This window comes from Pseudopipra pipra, chromosome 3, assembly GCF_036250125.1.
Source record: "Pseudopipra pipra isolate bDixPip1 chromosome 3, bDixPip1.hap1, whole genome shotgun sequence".
In the NCBI taxonomy this organism is placed as follows: Eukaryota; Metazoa; Chordata; class Aves; order Passeriformes; family Pipridae; genus Pseudopipra; species Pseudopipra pipra.
The window spans coordinates 17,102,617-17,123,072 of NC_087551.1; the positions used below are offsets into that span (position 1 = coordinate 17,102,617).

The following is a 20,456-nucleotide window of genomic DNA, read 5'->3' on the forward strand; positions in this document are numbered from 1 at the left end:
CTGCACTGTTGATGGTGTCAAATTTATTTCACCACAGCTGTCCCTCAGCAAGGCTACAGGGGCTTGTGTTCTTGCCAGGCACAGCTCCACACACTTGGCACAAGAGTCAAATGAGGGCTGGGTACAACCACTGAGGTTGGTGTAAGTCCGTTCTTGACACCAAAGTGAAATCAATCAGCAAGTATTTGACACTCCTGCCAGAGCTCAGAAACATTAGGAGACAGCAGGCAAGTAACAAAACCCCAGAGCATTTCTACTCCTCAGAGCCGGCCTTTCACAGCTACTCCCTCCGCACTCGCATCCAAGCCCAGGGCAGCTGTGACCAAGCTTGGGCACACATCAGCAGCAACTCAGTAGTGTCCTAAGAATCTGAAATTAATCCCACCCATGGCAGACAAGTTTAACTTCAGAGGTGATTTGCAGGCATGGCTCACTCAGCCACATACCAGAGACACTGGAAAGCAAGGAGCACATGAGCTCCTCCTGGATCTGCACTGTGAGCCATCAGTCTTTGGCACCTGGCAGTTTCTAGAGGGTGAGAAAACAGCATGTGGGTGGCAGCCTTTGACACAGCAGCTGATGCCTCCCACCTAGCTTTGTTCATGTGTCCATCAGCCTGGCACACACCTAAACCAAGTGATTAGCAAATGAAATGCCACAATCAGGGCTCTCTGGAACAGGGAGCTGGTCTTGCTTTATTGGTGAGCCCAAGTTACTTAATACACTAGATCCAGCCTCATCAGTGAACACCTACAAAAATTCAAGTAGAAGGACAAACCAAGCAAACCAAGTATTTCAAACACTCAGACACTGACTCAATTTCAATGACATCTTGAAAGCTATTCCAGACAAGTCTTACAGCTATTTTTGGCTGGTTATTCCTTTCCCTATCAAATTGGGTAGGAAGGCAAACTGTGGAAAAGTACAGCTAAGGTCTGATTTCAGCACACCTGCCATCTCCCAGGAGCAACCTAACAGTTCAGTGCAGACACTGACATCACTCACTCCTTCACCTGTGGTCACTGACTTCAGAGCCCAATGGGATAAATACCAGTTTGAAGCCTCCTCAAGATGAAAACAAGTGTTTTACACTTGGTAAGATTATCACCTGTACTGGCTTTTCCAGTAAAGCTTCAGTGCCCACAAAGCATGTAAACCACAAACAGGTACCCAGTTTGCTATAATGGGAGAGCAATGTGGTATAACTTTGACTACTTTCCATGAACAAAGAACAGGATCACATTCTTACCATCCTCCTCCCTTCTAGCAGGACAGCTGTGAGTAGAGTGAGTAGAGATACAGCTCTGCTTCTCAACAATTGCTTGTAACATAGACACTAAAATTCAGAGACAGTGTCACCTTGTTCTCAACCAATTGCAGCTAAGTACCTGACACAACAGGGACATCAGGGAAATAGTTATAGTATATAGTGCATGCATCTAGTTACTTCATACTGGGATTAGATGGAACTCAAGTATATATCCATCACTGCTCTCACATAAGAAAGGCACTTGTCCAGCCTCTCCATATTCACTTGACACTGACTGATGGCAGACAGCTGATCATGTATCACAGCTGGCAGTACTAAGGAGGATAGCTGAGGACCTGTGCTAACACTTACCTTGAATGCTTAACATCTGTCCCAGCTTCAGTGCCGCTCCCCGGACCTTGCACAAGGTCCTCACGATTCTTTCTGCATTGGCCTCTGACAGGAATGGGCTAGAATCCATCACCGCTTTCTTTCCTGAGGACAAGGAGAGAAAGAGCATGAATGAAGAACACCCTTATCCTGGCAAGCCCACTTCATGGTGTTAGCCCACATTCAGAAGGAAATTTGCCCTTCCCCAGAGAAATCAAACTAGGACTACACTGAGTGCCTTCACAGCAACCGATGGGCACGGACTGAAGTTGTACACATGTCTTGTGACAACTTTAACATTGTTGGCTTGAAGTCCAAGAGCAGCAAGTTACAGCTTCTAAGAATGTCTGTGCTGCAACTGCCCAGGATCCTGTGCAGATGTTGGTGCTTGAGCTCACTGTACCAGCTAGCTCAGCCTAAAAGACTATGTAAGGGTGTCCTGAGTCCCACATCATGGGCTGCAGCACAGCCACAGAAGGGCAGTAGGAGTGAGTCACAGCAAGGGAGAATCCTCAAAAGCTTTGGCAGCACACTGGCACAGACCAAGAATGTGCTGGAATTTCTTAAGGTGGAAGCTTGCACAGAACAAGGCAGCCATCAAGGCAAGCATAAAATATACGTACTCGAACACACACATTCCTGTCCCCAAGAATGGGTAAAGTCTGATGTCTGAGAGGCTCAGAGTGGTCACTGCAGCCACCTACACAGCAGTGCCACGATTCCAAGTGGCATGGAATCGTGAGGTTTATGCGGCATAAGAAGCACTTCCCCTCCACTCTTTTTTTTTTTTTAATTTTTATTAAGGGAGAGGGAAGGAGACGATGATTCCATTTTGTGGTCCCTTTGGGAGAAGCAACCCAGAACTACTTCTCCAGGGCCATGCCCAGTAAAGCAGGGAAAGAGGGGGCAGTCAGGCACCCGCCAACCACTTCTCTTGGCGCTGCAGATCAGCTCCTAAAGATGAAGAGCCAAGCAGGAGGAAGGTCAGGCCTTGCAGATGGGCTGCAAAGCCCACAGCTAGTACACTGATCTTGCAGCTACATCACTGTTTTCAGCACTTTAGAGGACAGGGTACTAAGGACGGAATGGCTGAAGCCCCCATAAACAACAAGTAGCGCCCAAAAAGGCACAGGAGATGAAAACAGCCCTGAAGATCTCAGGCAGATGGAAATTACTGGTGTGTCATGTACTGACTAGAGCAGCCAGAGATCCTCTCCATCTCCAGGTAGCTCTCAGGAAGGTACACAGAGGGAGCTTAGACTGGCCAGGGGACAGGAGAAATAACAAAAAGCCAGATGGAAGTGGTCCCTTCTAAACTCTGGTAACTCAGACAACTTGGTACCACCTTTCTTGAGGTGCCAAACATGTTACTGATCTGACAGACACCCTTCAGTCCCTGCAAATAGCCAGACTGCTTACAGACTTTCCCTACAAAAGTGATTCCACAGAACTCTCTACTGGTGCCAAGCCCTGCCCTTCAGCCCTCCTCTCTTTCACCTGTTTTGTGGGATAGCAACAAGATGACACTGCATGTAGGACATCTGTCTGTACAAATCCTGGTCCTAAGTCAATAATGTACACAAAAAGGAGAGAGGAATAAAATCAACAGGAGTACACAGGACAACTATGCTGCTCTAGAGAGCAAGATGCAGAGAGGCAGGAGGGGTCCAGAATTCACTACTTGCATCACACACAGCAATCCTCAGAGCACATTTTTCTCTGGATCCTGGATGTAAGGAGTCTGAGAGACTGAACAGGTAGAGTGCCCAGAGCAGAGGGATCTGGCTTTGCCCAGCTTTGAAAAGCCATCTCTGAAGAGTGAAGTGTTGAAGGCATCTAACAGAGCTCTGATTCTTAATGATCCCATCTTAACTGTCCTATCAGGAAAACTGTGTCCTTAGCAATGCTGAAGCAAATCTCTGCATGAGATGACAAGCAGGAGCTAGGGAAAGTACTGAATCAAAGCCTTACCTTGCTTCATACCAATGCACACAAAAACATCCTCCTTTGAGTCAGCAGCAGAATAAAGGAGTTAGTTAATGATTAAAGTCACCTCCACAAGCCAATAAACCTTGACAATTTTAAAAGAGTCTTATCAGAGAAAGAGCCAAATACAGGCACTCCCAATCCTCTTTTCTTGGCATCCTTCTCATTTAAGTCAAGCCCCCAGGGGCAATACCTGATCACCAGGCAGCCCAACAGCACATGAGCAACTCTTGTTTATGTACTTTGCCACAAGTGGGGCATGAACAAGATGGTGATCTGGAAGCAAGAGCCAAAAGCAGAACTATGTACATGGCAAGCAAAGAGAAAACAGACATTCCAAAGATGAGTGGAAAGGAAGTGGGGATAAAATTCACCACAAGTTCATGAAAAAATATGCCCATTTTCAGTAAGTTAACATTTTTTGCGAAGATGGCTGGCACTTTTTGATGCCTCAAATTATTTCCTCCCCATCTTCAGATCACAAAGCTGGTTTCACCTGTTTCATCAGGGAAAGAAAAAAAAGGCAAAGAGAAGTTACATACAAGCTGTGGCAACACAGAGACCTCAGAATTGAAGGCAGGTGCAGCCACAATGCCTGGAGCCCATCAGTTCTTCCCCAGCAGAGGTGGCAGGAAGACACCCTCACAAGTGCTTAACACCTTTTTTTTTTTCCTCTTTCCAAATTCAGAATCAGCACAAACCTTTCCAAATCTGTGTGCAGCTCACAGCTGCATCACTCCTTTACCACCTTCTTTGCCACTGTCAAATGGAGAACTAGCAACTGGACTTTGTGGATATTTGTTTTTAGGAACCATCTGCCACACAAACTTTGGAGCAAGAGAAGCCTCAAGAACATAACCTAAGCACTTAGGACTAACAACCCAAGGAGACTGCATTATTCTTTTTCATAAGAAAATAACTCTGTATTCAAACCTAGGCCAAGTGCCAGCCCATTGGGGCTTTGCCTGGCATTTGTGCAGTCCCTACCACAACAGCCCAGGACAAGTCATTAATAAGTTACAAACTTAACCTTGAACCTAGAGTCTCTTTACTAGTAACAGCAGCTGTTTATTTGGGCACTCATTTTTATTCCTGGCAATTTTTTCTTCTTTCCCATTCTCACCCTGTGTGAGCCTTGCACTGTAGATACACACACTAAATACTGAGGCTGCCATCAAGGTCACCAAGTGAACAAGGAGGTGATTGTTAATTAGCTACATCAGCCTACCAAGAAAATTCCAACTGGAATCAAGTAAGCCATCCTCATTTTTAACAGAGTAAGATAAGTCAAACCACTTAAAAAACTTAAAGAGGGCAGCATTAGGGCCTTAAGCCCATTAAAAAAAAAGAAAATACAAAAACAAAAAACTAAACAAACCCACACCTACTCACAAGAATTTGGCAGTGGAAAGAATTTATGTCCAGGCCATCAGGCTTGGACGGAAAAGGAAGAAAATCACAAACTCTTGCACCAAACTTTTTTTGTTCTAGGGTAAGTCCCTGAAGAAGTGAATTGTTTATGGAAACAGAGACAATCCGAGGCAGAGTGAGAAGGGCCCTATGGCTACTAACCAAGGATAGGGAAATTGAGCAGGAAAAGACAGATCAGCACCAGCGCAGTTACTACAGAACGTGCAGGAGGGTAGGAATTTGCAGTCCCTCCGGTAACAGTAATGGAAAGAAGAAGTACAAGCTGTGCTACTAGGATCATGTGTAGCACAGGAGTTTCTGGCTTGGGGGTAGGGACTGAAGGACTAGTGTTTCTAGCTTCATTCAAAAGTCGTGAAGACACTTTATCCTGACTAGACAAGAGAAGAGCAAGCAAGAGAAAGCTCTTTCTCATTAGTCCTGGATGCCAAGCAAGAGTGTGAAACTCTTAGGCATGCCTTTGGGCATATACACATCACACTTGTTTAAGTCTGAAGTGCCAAGAAGTTACTATTAATATTGCAGCAGTGGGGAGAGAAATTATATCCTCGACCAGCTTCCAGAGAACAGGACGATATGTCATTCTTGAAAGAGACAGGTCTTAGCCTGAGCTTATCATGCTGGCAGCCACCAAACCTGGACACACACCTCAACCTGAAATCATGAAAGGGATGTAGAAGTATTTTTAAAGAAATGTTTAAGAGGTACTTATGTCAAGAGATTTCCCCCAAGAACAGCTAAGGCTGATACCGTCAGAAGAACAGTAAGAAAAGGGTATCCTGGACTCACGCTGTGTGCATTTCTGCAGGAGCAGAACCCATGGAGATAGTTCTCATCCATGGAGCCTTACCCATCACTGTAAAATTCTGTGGAAAACACATCCAAGGACACTAGCTAGAGGCTGTAGCTGACTCACCTAGAGACCTTGCTGTGTCCTTGGCCTGGGAAGCTCCAAAAGAGTACAAATGTGAAAGTCTTCTACTTTTGTCTCACCTCAATAATTGCTGCTCTTGGCCCATTCTCAACCCCACTATTGCTATCATTCTCCTTTACAGCATAACCACTGCTCCAGGATCTTATCTAAGCAGACTTGACAGCAAGAGGGGAAGCAAGAACGAAAGACAAACAGCTAAAAATAAAAGTCAGGTCATTTTCTAACTCCCCTGCCTAGCATTGAAGTTGGCAGTTCTCATGGCTTTATTCTTCAATCAAGGTTTGTTCAAGAAAATCACTCTTCCCAAAGCATGACTCAATACCATAGAACAGGCTTCTGACATCAAGTTACAGTTACACAGGAAAATAATAATTTCCCTAGCAAGAATAAAAAAGTCTAAAGGTGCAATTGCTATATTGCAAGAAAAAAAAGTGTTGCCTTCAAATAAAAAAATAATTAAAATCATCCTTCTCATGCTGTAAGGGAGAGAAACAAAGCTCATGTTATTCCTTCAAATTTCATAACTCTGCAAGCTCATGTTTTCACTTTGGGGTGTGCCCAATTAGAAAATAACCTGGCAAGCAGAGAAATACTAACAGTTGCACAATTTCTCCTCTGTTAAAAGCAACACAAATCACCAGCTTCCAACAGGTATCAACAACCTGTCAAACACTGCAAGTGCTGAAAGCAAAAAGCCTTCAAGGATTGTCTACAGGATGGGCCATGTTTGCTGGAATGTGTTTTTAAATCAAAGCAAAGCAACCCACCCAGCCTCAAACACCTCAGGTCATGGAGAGAAACAAGAACTCTTTGCTAAGGATCCTTTTTCTCTGCTGGGCTACTCTGCATTGTCTGGCTGTTAATACCTCTTGGTATTCTCTGTACCAGTAGTGTCTCAGGTGGCACACAACCCCTGCCTCACCCCTGCCTGCCCCCACAGCGAATGTGGTTCATCTCTTATGATGTAGGCTTTTGCTTTGGGTTTTTTGGTCGTTGGGTTTTTTTGTTGTTGTTGTTGTTGTTGTTGGGTGTTTTTTGTTCAGTTGGTAGGTATTTCAGGATACTTTCCCCCTCCAAGTTTTTTTCAGTTTTTACCCACTCCAGTGGCCCCTAGAAAAGATGTTTACAGTGTCTCTGTCTCCATCATTCTCCCACCCCCAAAGACAATCAGGGCAAAGGCAGAAACTGGCTTTGGAGTAAACTACTACTGGCCACAAAGTAAAAAAACAAGGACCCAGCAGCTGTCATTATCTCAAAGCAACACTTCTGAACCAGGAACAAATTGACTTTCATTTTTACTTCTAACTACAAGTACTTAAATCTTTCATCAGCTCCCTGTGGTCACTGGCAGTAATCTAAATACACAACAATCATACCAGACCAGATGAAGACCAGTCTGCAGTAACTGTAACAAAGAATTTGACACTTTGCAGTATCCCACCAGAGCTTTTCCTGGGTAAGAAACAAGGGAATGAACTGTAAACTTTAGAGTAACTTCATGTTTTCTAGAAAAGAACACCATGTACTTTCCACGCCCTAAATCATTCACCTACATACAACCATTCAGTACCACCACATTTTACCAACACATATGTTCAGAAGAAAGCCACCATGACATGGCCAGGTACAACTTCGGAACATTTTACCTCCAAACAAGCTGGGAAGAAAAGAGGATCAGGTCAACTTCCATGGCACAGCCTTTTGATATGTTATGAGAATCCTTCAGAAGGCATTAAAATACAGATGTTGGAAATAGATAGCTGCTATTTAACAAGAACATAAAGTGGTTTGTCTCTTTAAGAGAGAGCAGCCATCCTCCAAGTTCCTCCTAGGCAGAACACCCTTAATTTCAAACAGACTTCAACCACTATCAATGTTTTCAGACATGGGGGCTCATCTACAGCTCTGTACTGAAAATGTGGTTTCACTGAAAAGCTTTTAAAAAATCCTTAGGCCAAGACAATCCAAGAATGGGCATAGAGATAATATTCAAACTCAGGGGTGGCTGTGGAGAAGTAAAGCTGTACAAATTGTGCTGGCACAAACTCATTCTCTCACATTTACCTCTGACCTCTGTCTGTGTAGTGAGTGCACTTAGATGGGAGAGGAGACTGGAGATGGAGAAGGATTATGTTGAAAATGAAAACTACCCACATCCCTGTTATTCTGAGTCACCATCTCAGCTTTAAAAAAAATACAATCTTGCAAGTGCAGGTAAACTCTGTCTGGGATTAAAAAAAAAAAAAAAAAGAGAGGACATCAAAAGGGCTTACCACTGCGTTCCTCAGGTCTAAGGCTCTTCTTTGCAACTTCTGCCAATGCTCCAATGCCAAGACCAACAGCTAGTCCTTAAAAACAAGAAGAAAAAGAGCCAGGTCAGAATGAAAAAAACCTTCCAAGCCACATACAGAGGCATTTTTACAATTAACTTCAAGCCACACAGTCAAATGCACAATGGCTTGATTAGAATATGCTGTCTTTTACAATGGAGTTATCTTCAGTCAAGAGTTTTCTCAGTTTCAGCCCAGCATGCCAGCCAGGAATCATAAGCTAGGCCAGTCTGGGACATCTGGCTTTTATAAACCACATCACAAGTGCTACTCAGAGCTCTATGCTCTGGCTGAGGTCCTGTTGTAAACTGAAATCATGGAGTTTAGAAGAAGAAGGGGGAAAGAAAACAACTCACAAACGTGGTTCTCAAAGTACAATTCTCAGGAAAGAACAGCATCCCTCTCCCCTCCCACCATGCCACTACAGCAGGGGGAAGCAAAACTGTATTTAGATGAAGTCACTGCCAGCAGAGTTTAGGGCTCTGCAACCCTGTCTAAGCACTCAGGTTTATTCATGCTCATTAGCTGTCTGTGACTTCTACAGACTCGTTAACTATGATGAACAGAAACATGTTCTTTCCGAGGCTCACCTTATGCAAGCAGTGTTGTAACCTGCAATTCCAAGGAGCTGGGCTGGAGAGTAATCCTGCACAGCAACAGTAAGACCAGGAGACAAAACACCAGCACTCCACATGTACTATCTCTCTGGCAAGCAGTGAATTCCAGGGCGTTGATTCACAGCCACAGGTTAAGCTACAGCTACAAAAGAAGCGTTATCTGCCTCCACTAAACAGATCAAAGCCACTGAAGATTAAATGAGGCACAGATCTAATCATGCAGTAATCCATACTACCAAAGGTCTCATTGCCTTCCCAATCTCAAAATATTTATTTTTCTGGATAATAAATGACATGGGCAACCAGAACAGATGGTGCTCCTTCATATCTCCTCAGCAGTGATGCATCCCACCATGCCGTACTCCCACACTGCTGGCAGTACTGGGTGCACCTGTTTTCCAAGCACCCCAAGCCGTCCTTGAGGCACTACTGGACAGTTTCCCAAGTAAAACAACCACAGAACACAGTACAATGAAGGAAGCAGAGCTGACCAGCACATGGTATTTTGCACATGTGCAAGAGGAAACACATGTACACGTTTTGTGGACCCAAATCACAGCACAGATATTCTGAACTGGAAGGGACCCACAAGGATCATCGAGTCCAACTCTTAAGTGAATGGCCCATACAGGGATCATACCCACAACCTTGTTGTTTTTAGCATGATGCTCTAACCAGCTGAGCTAATGTCACGTTTGGGGGAAGCCTGGGCACAAACAAGGTAACCCTCATCTTGCACTGAGTTATTCCTCTCTCCCACCAGGTAATTACAACTCCACCTCTGGGATTGTGGAAAACTTCACCCTTCCTCATCCTACAGACCAGACTAACACTCTAGGGCTCAGAAAGCAAGTACTGGACAGGGGGGTTCAGGGCCACAACACTAATTTCTCAAAATGCCACTAGATTTGTTTTCCAGGCCTCTTTCACACACCCACCCGTGGTCTAGGCATGTATTATCTGAACACAGAAAATGCTGTTATTTGTACTGGATTATTTTGTACTGGGTCTGGCTGAGATAGGAGTTTGTTTTCTTCACAGCAGCCTTTATCATGCTGTGTGCTGGATTTGTAACTAAAAGTGTTGATAACACATCAGTGTTTTTGCTCTTGATGGACAATGTTTGCACAGCATCAAGGCTTTTTCCCACCCTGGCCCTGCAAAAAGCAGGCTGGGTGTGGGCAAGAGGCTGGGAGGACACATTCAGGACAGCTGATCCAAAACCATCAAAGGGATATCTATGCCATATAACATCATGCTCAGCAGTAAAAGCTCGGAGAAAGGAGAATTAAAGGGTGGACATTTTGGGTTATGCTGTTTGCCTTCCCAAGTAACCACTACAAATGCTGAGGTCCTGGTTCCCAAGAAGTGGCTGGACATTTGCCTGCCAATAGGGAGTAATGAATGAACTCCTCTCACTGCTTTGCTTGCACATGGAGCTTTCTTTGCTTCACCTGTTAAACCATCTTTATCTCAACTTCCAAATTTTCTCCCTTTTGCTCTTTCTATTCTCTCATGCTGAGGGAGGAAACAAGTAAGCAGCTATGTGGGGCTTAGCTGCCAGTCAAGGTCGACCCACCACACACTGCCAGATGTTCACCTGTTACCAGGAACAAGTCAGCCCTCCAAAGAATCTGCATGGCTGTACAAAAGCACTCTCCTCCTCTGGGTCTCTAGTCTACTGACCTTGCACAAGTTGCTCCTGATGTCCATCATTTTCCTTGTCTGCAAGATGTGTGTTTCCTCCAAGATTAATCATTTTCGGACAGTTTTCAGTATTGCTGAACAGCCATGGTTCAGTACCTTGAAAAATAACATCCCTAAGCACTTCCAAAATGCTGCTCTCCTGCATTCTGCACTTCACGCAGACAGATTATTTCAGGCCTGGAAAAGGCCACTTGGTTCTATACCAGCAGTGTGGCCCTTCAGACATTTTCCAGGCATCTCCAGTATCTATTCCACTTCAAACCAAGGCCATCAAGAGATGATCTGGACCCAGTTTTGCTCAGGACAAATCCTCTTGCTCAGCAACTGACACAACAAAACAAACAGAAGACTGAATGGACTGTTATCACTCTGCTCAGCCTGCCAAGCCCAGGGGTGGGTGAGACCCTCCCCTGGAGCAGCGTGTGCCCTGGTTTCAGTCACGTAAAACACCACAAGCACCATGCAGTACAAGCTGCCAGCTCCTCGGCTGGACAGCAGAGAGAAGAACACAATGAAAGGCTCATGAGTCGAGATAAGGACCATTACGGGCAAAACAGATTCAACTTGGGGAAATCAGTTTAATTTATTACCAATCAAATCAGAGTAGGGTAATGAGAAAGAAATCCTGAATCATAAAACACCTTTCCCCACCCCTCCCTGGACTTAACTTTCCTCCTGAATTCCCTACCTCCCTCCCTTCCCCAGCAGCACAGGGGGACAGGGATGGGGGTTGCAGTCAGTTCACCATATATTGCCTCTGCCGCTCCTTCCCCCTCAGGGAGAGGACTCCTCACACTCTTCCCCTGCTTCAGTGTGGAATCCCTCCCTCAGGACAATACTCAACAAAATTCTTCAATGTGAGTCCTTTCCACAGGCTTCAGTTCTTCACAAATTGCCCCAGCATGGTCTCCTTCCACAGGGTGCAGTCCTTCAGGAACAGGCTGCTCCAGCATGGGTCCCCATGGGGTCACAGGTCCTGCCAAGGAGCCTGCTCCAGCATGGACTTCCAACAGGGACACAGCTTTCTTCAGGCATCCACCTCCTCCAGCAGGGGCTCCTCCACAAGCTGTAGGTGGATATCTGCTCCACAGTGGTCTTCCATGGGCTGCAGGGGCACAGATGCCTCACCATGGTCTTCACCACAGGCTCCAGCACCTGGAGCACCTCCTCCCCCTCCTTCTGCACTGACCTTGGTGCCTGCAGAGTTGTTTCTCTAACTCCTCTCTCCAGCTGCAACTGTGCAGGTTTTTTCCTCTTCTTAACTGTTATCCCAGAGATGCTACCACTTCTGACAGGCTCAGCCTTGGCCAGCTGCAGGTCTGTCTTGGAGCCATTTGTTGGACATGGGGAAAGTTTCTGGCAGCTTCTTATAGAAGCCACCCCGCAGCCAAAACCTTGCCATGCAAACCCAATACACACACTCACTTGTCACTCATATGACAAACTGAATCCTGCAGTTGTCAGTTCTCTATATACTTTACTAACATACCTCAAGAGACTACAATTTTTCTTTTTTTTTTTTCCCCCAAAATTGTTAAAATCACATTAGGTCTAGACTTCACAAAATTTTCCTGAATTTTCATCTTATTATATAATTAAAAAATAAACTCATGAACTAGGATTGAGGGAGACAGGAACTGCTTAGAAACATCAAATAACACGAGGAAGGGAGAATGGAAATAAAGATGAGATCAAGAACTGTGTGGGTGGAGCTGATGACCCATCAGGCTACAAAACAAGCATGGAACAAAAAACTGCAGAAAAATCTGTTTTGTCCATTATAATCCTGGGAATCAAAAAATAAATAAAAATCAAGGATGATATTTAGTGCTATAAATACACCTACCAGCAGTTACTCCAGCTGCTGCAAGAAGCATACAAAAATACATATAAAGGACAGAGGAGTTCAGTTGGGCTGATCACAAAGAAACAGTAGTTCAGTATTACATCCAAGTGTTGGTAAAAAAGATCTTCAGTCTTTCCAGTAGATGTTCTTTGCTTGTAGAAGAGGAGAGAAGTCAGGCAAATTCTGCAATCCAAGTATTTCTGCCTCCTATTACTAATTTGTCTACCACCCACCAGAGTGTCCTGACACCATGGTTGAGACATGGCTGAATATTCCCTCTAACACTGGGGAGGACAAAAAAAACCCATGCAAAGACAAAAGGAGGCATGATTCAAGTGTGAATATGCCAATATCATGGGAATTCAACTATCTGAACCCTAGGAATAGCTACACGAACTCTGTTTTTGACCTACTCATCATCTTTCCATCTTCTCCTAAAGCCTAAAATGATATTGTTCTAATATGGAAATGAAGAAAAAAAGTGGGTTTTAACAACAACAAAAAAAAGTCAGAGTCAAATGCTAGTTTGACTAGGGTGGAGATTATAGGATAAGAATCCACCTAAACCATTTTATTTCCCAGAATGGAGTCTTCAAATGAAGATGGCACCCTGAAGCACACAAGAAAAATCCTGCACAAAAAGCTTACTTGCTTTAAATATTGTACATGTTACCTCTTGCATCACTCCTGAGAATAACACCCAGGAAGGGCTGACAGTGAGGACAGTAAGAGGCACACAGCACTGCCTTTCCCTGCTCATGGTCTAAGAGGAAAACAGACAACCATAACCCAAAGTTCACCAACAACTTCAGACAAAAAAAAACAGGTAAGAGCAAATGGTAGGCCACCGCTCCTGCCATCAGCTAATGTTTCATGGCTTAAGCATGTAAAAGGCTTCACAAAAATGCAATTTGAAAAGAACATTTCTCATCACATAAGAGCCAGTAAGGAAAAGACACATTCTAATTGGCTGATGGAGTTTCACAATTGCACTGGATGTCTCAAGAAAAAAAAACACAACACTCTAAACTTGGAGCAGAGAGCAAACAGGAGCTGTTCCTCACTATAAATGGAGTTGTCTTCCCCGTCCCCTGCATCCAACCTGGCCTTGAACACTTCCAAGGATGGAGCATTCACAACTTCTCTGGGCAATCTCATTCAGTGCCTCATCACCCTCACAGTAAAGAATTTCTTCCTAACAACTAATCTAAACCTGCCCCCTGTCAGTTTAAAGCCATTACCCCTTGTCCTGTTACTACATGCCCCTTTAAAAAGTCCCAAAACATTACCAAAGAATATCTTAAATTGAAAAAAACTACCTATAGACCACGTGTTGTTTGTTAAGCCACTGTACTGACTATACTATTTCTCTTTGTTGGTGCAAGTTAAAATTCAGAAGGAAAGACAAACAATAAATGCTAACAAGTGACTGCAGAGCCCAGAGTACCTGAACACCTTTTTTGTAACATGATTTCCCCCAAAAGCACTTGTCTTGCCAGCAATTTTAATCATATAAAGCAGACAACTGGAGGAGAAGAGCAAGATCAAAAAAAAAAAATAAATTACAGAGATAAGTCTGGAGCTGCTGCTTATAAACCAGCTCTTTCTTTCTTACTCTCCCTTTGAGGTTTTGGTTTGATGGAGCTATTTGTTTTGGTTTCTACCTTGAGGTTAGGAGCAGGCAGGTAGTTAGCTGTACTTTCCCTAGAAGCATGAGTCAGCCTTCCCTCATGCAACAGCCTTGGGTGCCAAAAGCTGGAGCATAAAGCAACAGCACTGGAACCAAAAGTTCACAGAAAATTTGGTCATCTGCCACTTCACATCCACCAGCCCACCAGCTGTCAGCAAGCAGCAACAGATGAATTCAGAAGATGACAGCTAAAAGTGTTGTGACACTTTTCATAAAATTCAAGGCTAGATTAGAAGAGAGACCTGTATGCTACTAGAGCTTAGGAACAAGTGAGTTTTAAAGTGATGCCTTGTTACTCCAAAAAGCAGATCATGAACCCCCTGCTTCCCTTTAAGGAATACTAAGCATGCCATGAAGCAAGGGTGCCTGCAGTGAACTACAGGGTTAAAGAAATCTGACAAGCATGAAAAACTTATCACAAAACTCACTTGCTGTTTATTCCTGCACTGCACAGAATCAGTCCCCGCCCCCAACTCCTCCTAGTGTGCATATTAGTCTGACAAAGGGACACACAGAGAAAGAATAATTGTTTTTTTATATAATAGTTGATTTGAATTACATTTGACAGGTTATTTTTCTTTCTTCTGGGATCTGTAACACAAGGATGTCTACTTTGTACATGTGCTTCTCTATCAAATTTTGTGGAAGAGAATCACAAGAGCCACAAGAGACTGCTCACAACCTAGATAGGCTGCTATCATCTCAAAACACTACAGTCACAAAAAACCCCAACCACAGCAACAAAGAGACAACTCACCCAACGATTAGCTAAGTAAGACTAGTTGCATTCACCTTTCCACCTGCCATACTGTGATAGTTCCCTTTCTCTCAGGAATGAGTCCTTCAATGGCTTTGGATATAAGACATTATATGAGCATCAGCTGTTAATATTTCTGAAGAGATTTAGCTGCTTTTTGACATGGTAAGTCCCATTCTGCATGTAAAATTCACTTAGGTTTCAGCTAGCTTGATCTTACAAGCTCAGAATTTACATCTTTCCTGGGAGAAAAGGGTTTATAAGCAATGGCTCAGTAAATCAAACCTTGACTGTTATCATCTTCCCACCCTCAAAAAGCACTACCAAAGGGATATGTTTGATGTTTAACCACTCTTCAGAGAAATAGCAAGGATAAGGTTGAGAAAGGTTATTTAAAATAACAGCTGCTCCAGCTATCTCTCCTTGACAGTAACAACACTATAAGGACTTGGAGGAAAGTTTCCTCAATAAAGAAATCACATGTGCAGGACCAGGGTATTTGTACAGGCTGGGGAACAACCTGCACCTCACTTTCATTAAAACAGCACAGTCCAGTATGTGTTACCATGAAGATGTGCAGCTCTGCTATGCACTCCCAAATCATCTGCCCTACACTTTTTAAGAGTAATGGAAAAGCCAAATGAAGCTCTGAGCTATAGTTGTTTGTGGGAAAGCACTTTCCTACCGAAAGCTTAACCAGAAAATAGAAGGACCTAGTGCTTCAGCAGGAGCACTGTCACAGCTGGCCAATAACCAGTACGTGCAAGGGCAGTGGCACGGCCCAGGTGGGTGTGCAAACTGACCTCCAAAGTTGGCGAGCCGTCCGATCCTCGTGACAGGAACCTTCCTCTCCCGGGCCCGCTCACTGAGCTGCAGCAGAGAGAAGGGGAAAGGAAAAACAAAGAAATCCACAAATTAACTGAGCACATGGGCAGATACCTGCGAAGTCAGAGTGCAACTCGGAGCACTTGAACAACTCTATGCTACAGACAACTTTATATCTGTTGAGAGATTTTTTAAGTGAATACAGTCCAGAACTGACACACCCTGAACTGAAACACACACTAAGCAGAGGAGCAGATGAGAGGGTGGGAAAGATAGAAGAGCTGACAACCATGTTTGGAAACCCCATTTTTACTTTCAGCTCAGCAGCCCCTGTATTTTGAACTCAGAAAAAGCTGTGCAATCCTAACCCAAACTCCTTTCCACACATGGAACTAAAACTCATGGAAGGTTATTAGGTTCTCAGTACCATAGACAATTCCTCCACACACAACAGCTGCAGCAGCAGAGGCAATATCCTGGGTGAGTGCACCCACAGTAGCATCTGATAATGGATTTGGGGAAGGAGGCAGAAGGTCAGAGCAGATGGCAAGTACCACTGTGAGTTCTGCTGCAACATATATCAATAAATACATTGAGTCTTCATATTCCAGTGAATGAAAGGAGAGTTCCCATTAATATAAAAGTGAAGTCTAACCCTATGTATGCTTTTTAAACATCTCACATCAGATTATCTGACAGAAGGGGCAAGTGTGAAAAGAGAGCCTGAAAAGCTATCAACAGAACAAATATCACACAGATCAGAGCTAATGAGCACTGATACTTCCCTCTTTTGCCTTCATAAAAGGGAGTAGCAGAAAAGGAAGAAATGAGAGAAACACAGGAGAAGGTTAGAAAGGACAATCTAGTATAGAAACCACAGTACTGAGAATCCTTAATTAAAAGAACATACCATCTGTTTGTAGGGTTTCTGCTCTGAACCTGTTTTGGCCTGTCTGGCTTTATCAATATCTTCAGCTGTTAATCCACCAACAGAGGAATGGTCTTGGTGAAAAGCCCTATTTTGTCCAAAGGGAGCAGCAAAAGGATTTCCAGGGTCCCTAATGCCTCCAAATAACCTTGCATCCATTTTGGGAGGGAAAGGCTTCTGACCCACGCCAGAATCTCCAGTCATATCAACACTTCTGAAAGGTCCATTTGTTGTGTAAGAGTAAGCAGGGCCTTCACTGCTGTGTTCATGAGATTTGCCAGGGGCAGTGGAGAAGTCCATTGGAGCATCTGATGGTTCTCGGGCTGAGAAGTCATAGTCTTTCCCAAAATCCTCACTGAGATCAGTAAAGTTCTCCTGCTGTTTGCCTAGCTCCTGCAAACAATAACAGAATTACTTTCAGAAAAGAACTTAAAACATGCTCCCTACCATCCATGAATCTCAGAGATGGGCATGCAACTATGCTGTCATGTCTCCACAATGATTTGTAGAGACACTGGCACTGCAGATATTCACAGTAAGAGACAAGAAAAAGGAGACGCCAAGGACCCCTGGAATCTCTGGCAGTCTTTTAAATCCACTGATGGGACAAATTCGTTAACAGCTTCTCAAATACCCATAACTAGAGATGCTTTATTCTATATACACTGAAGGGTCACTAAATGTGCAGTTCACTGGAAGCAATACACTGCTCAGTAACAATAGGTGATGGGAGCTGCAATATCACATAAAATGTACTTAGGAGGGATAACAAAAAACTAAACCTTGTAACATTCAGTTCTTCCCTCTACCATGTTCCCTCCTCCCATTCTGTCCCCCGAGTCAAGCAACATCAGCACTTTCAAGCCCAAAGCCACCCAAAGTAAAACCAGATACCTACTTACAGGCAGAGTAAGTTCATGGCCATGATACAACCAACTGCAAAACACATTTCATTATTCAACCACTAAACTATGGCAGGGCTTGCTGTCATCCCAAAATAAATAAAATTTCGTGCCTGAAGCAAGGATAACAGCATCAGGCACAGCAACGCTCAAAGCAAGCTTCTCCTGACAATTTTCTCTTCTGACCTGCAAAAGCTACCCCATTAAGTCCAGATATTTCCCACCATTTTTCAATATAAAAAAAATAAATAAAGTCAGCAGCAGAGCATTATCTCCTGTTTACTTATTACTTGACATATTCCAGTTACCCATCTCAGCAGTGGCAATACCATGGAATAACTGATGACCATTACAACCAGTCAACAGGAGTTTAAATCCTGCTGTGGTCAGGCCAGCAGGCAGCATATTTCAGGCTCTTTCCTAAATACTAATTAAATTTCCCTTCCCTGGAGAAAAAAAACAGAACATGGTCTTTCCTGTTATTCAGCAGGTCTCATGCTATTTTGAACTTCAACATCACAGCAGCAGGGAGAGGAAAAATATGTTTACAGATGGGGACTGTGGCCACAGTACTGACCAATGATTTCAAGCAAGAAGGCCTCTCTACTTCCATACTTACATTTTTAATGTCAGTAAGCTAAAACCCTGTCACCTAAAAGCTTTCCTCTCTTCAAAAGAGAAAGTGTTGTACCTTCAGATTTCTTACCAAGCCCTGCTTTGGCAACAGCTTCTCTTGCAACTCACTTACAGAACACAGGGCTGCAGGGTACTGCAGGTGTGCTCATGGGGCCTCACTTTTGCAGAGAAACATGCACAGAAACAGAAGAACATCATCTCTCTCTCAGGTGCAAAAGGACAATGGCAAGACAAAGCACTATGTCCATAAATAAACACACAAGTTAGTTCTACTGCAAGCTTAAACAGAACCAGGAAAATACAGGCCTAGATTCTAGGACTGAAGCTATAGATTTGCCATGATAGTCTAAGGTCTTTGCATTAAAAAAACCATCAAAACCTCATTCATTAGTTTCTGCTTCAAAAAAGATGATCTGAGCTACACTATTTTTTTAAAGGATGATAAAGGATGATCATTTTTAATAAAGAGGAGTTGCTCAGACAAGCCCCATGTTTTTCAGAGATGGCAACACAGCAAATGTAAAGCTCTTATAAATCTACCCCTATCTCTGCTGACAGAAGCTGCTGATTATAGGGGAAAAAAAAAATGTTCCTCATTTGAAAATCAGTTCTGAAAATCCAGCCTGGGCTGTAAGTGATGAATATGCAAACACCTGACCCTGAGCCATCCTGAAAAACATCACCAATTCTGCCAAGAAAGCAAGCAGCACTGAGATAAATCCAATGCACTATAAAAGAGCTCATTCATTTATTCAAGGAGCAGTAATCAATGCCTGAAGTTTAAAGGAGACTTTAAATAACAAAGCTCCTCGCCAATCTTAGCAAGAGCTTGATCTTTGACAAGATGAGGTGAACAGAGCATTTTTCATTTTCAGCATGTCTTAAACACTCAGTAATGGAAACAGAAACACTCTGCAGTAACACTTCTCTCCCATTCCTGTCCAAGCACCTACGGCACATCACAGATCCCAAAGAATTCCCAGAGTATTGCAACATGTGTATTATCGATCCAGTACTTGAGTTATTTTTGTTCATGATCCAAGTTCCTAGTCACTTACACAACAAAACCAAAAAAGTACTGAAGTAAAAGCAAACTATCAGATTAGACTGTGCACAAAGAGCTTTGCTTACCTGCATTTTCCCCAGGGCAGAACTGAACTGTTCCTCAGCAGTGGCCTGGAGATTCCTTGCAATGGTAACTGCATCACCCCCGAGGAGCACCTGCCGAAGCTGTCCTGCTTGGGTTTCTAGGATTGCTTTACTGAGCTTTGTCAGGCCTCTCATGACCATGATGGCATCACCCGCCATGACTGATGTCTTTCCGTGCTGAAAGATAAAGGAGAAGGGGCAGGGGAGGCAAGGTGTCAAGGAACAAGTTTGTAATGAGTTTCAAGTCACCTAAGAGCCAGCAGCATATTCTCAACATCTCTCTTTCTGCTTTGGCAACCAGCCCCCATGGGAATCTGTCTGCAGCTTGGATAGGACACAGGCCAGGCTGAATGACAGCAAGTTAGCTGACCTCACCGGGCAAAGAGAGAACTGCCCTTGTGGGTGTTCATGAGTTAGGATAACTTTCCAGCACTCCACACAAATATCAAAGTTACTACTGACCAGGGAAAGCAAAGATAGGTAAATGCCAGTAAACACTGCAAAGATGGTCTTGATTCTTTCAAGATGTCTGAAGAGGATTAAAAACATTAGCATTTGACCTCTAATTACTATGAGTCCCTGCAACATGTTCTTGGGGCCTGACAGCGCTGACAAAGCACTGTCACATTCCATTTCTGCCCTAGACCTATGCCTCCTCCTCCAGCCAAATTTCTTCACTCCCACACCAATGGTTAAGCATTGTCTGTCCTCCAAAGGTAGTCTGCTTCATCCCCAACATACTCTGCTATTTTTAACTGGAAACTTAAGCATGCTCAGAAGATCTACCTACCACAGCATTTGCAAAGTGCTGAATTTCTTAGTCCCCCTTCTTTTTCAGGGAGCATTCCAGTTCAGACTCTTTAACAGCCTGTTCCGTTTCAATGTCTTTAAATACAAACTTGACACTGTAGAATGCACATCAGAGTGTGTCTGAGAACAGTAATTTCCATCCATTTCTTTGCCTCAGCCTGGAACCAAGCTGAGGCTCAGAACACCAGCTCCCCCAAACCACTGCGGTTCATGTAAAAGAAAACCAGGAGTGGCCAAGGTGTAAAACCCATTTTGCAAGGGAGATTTTCACC

At 43.8% G+C, this 20,456-nt stretch overlaps 1 protein-coding gene across 3 annotated transcripts in view; it reads right to left on the reverse strand.

Moving 5' to 3' along the window:
- Positions 1–20,456, reverse strand: part of COQ8A (coenzyme Q8A) — a 44,079-nt gene that overhangs the window by 12,701 nt on the left and 10,922 nt on the right. For all 3 annotated transcript variants that reach the window (XM_064648056.1, XM_064648057.1, XM_064648058.1), the window contains exons 2-6: positions 19,357–19,551; positions 16,670–17,080; positions 15,738–15,804; positions 8,261–8,335; positions 1,622–1,744 (exon numbers count right to left, since the gene is read on the reverse strand). In XM_064648056.1, coding sequence (XP_064504126.1) covers positions 1,622–1,744; positions 8,261–8,335; positions 15,738–15,804; positions 16,670–17,080; positions 19,357–19,533 — 853 coding nt within the window. In that variant the 5' untranslated portion in view covers positions 19,534–19,551. The remainder of the gene's footprint in view (positions 1–1,621; positions 1,745–8,260; positions 8,336–15,737; positions 15,805–16,669; positions 17,081–19,356; positions 19,552–20,456) is intronic.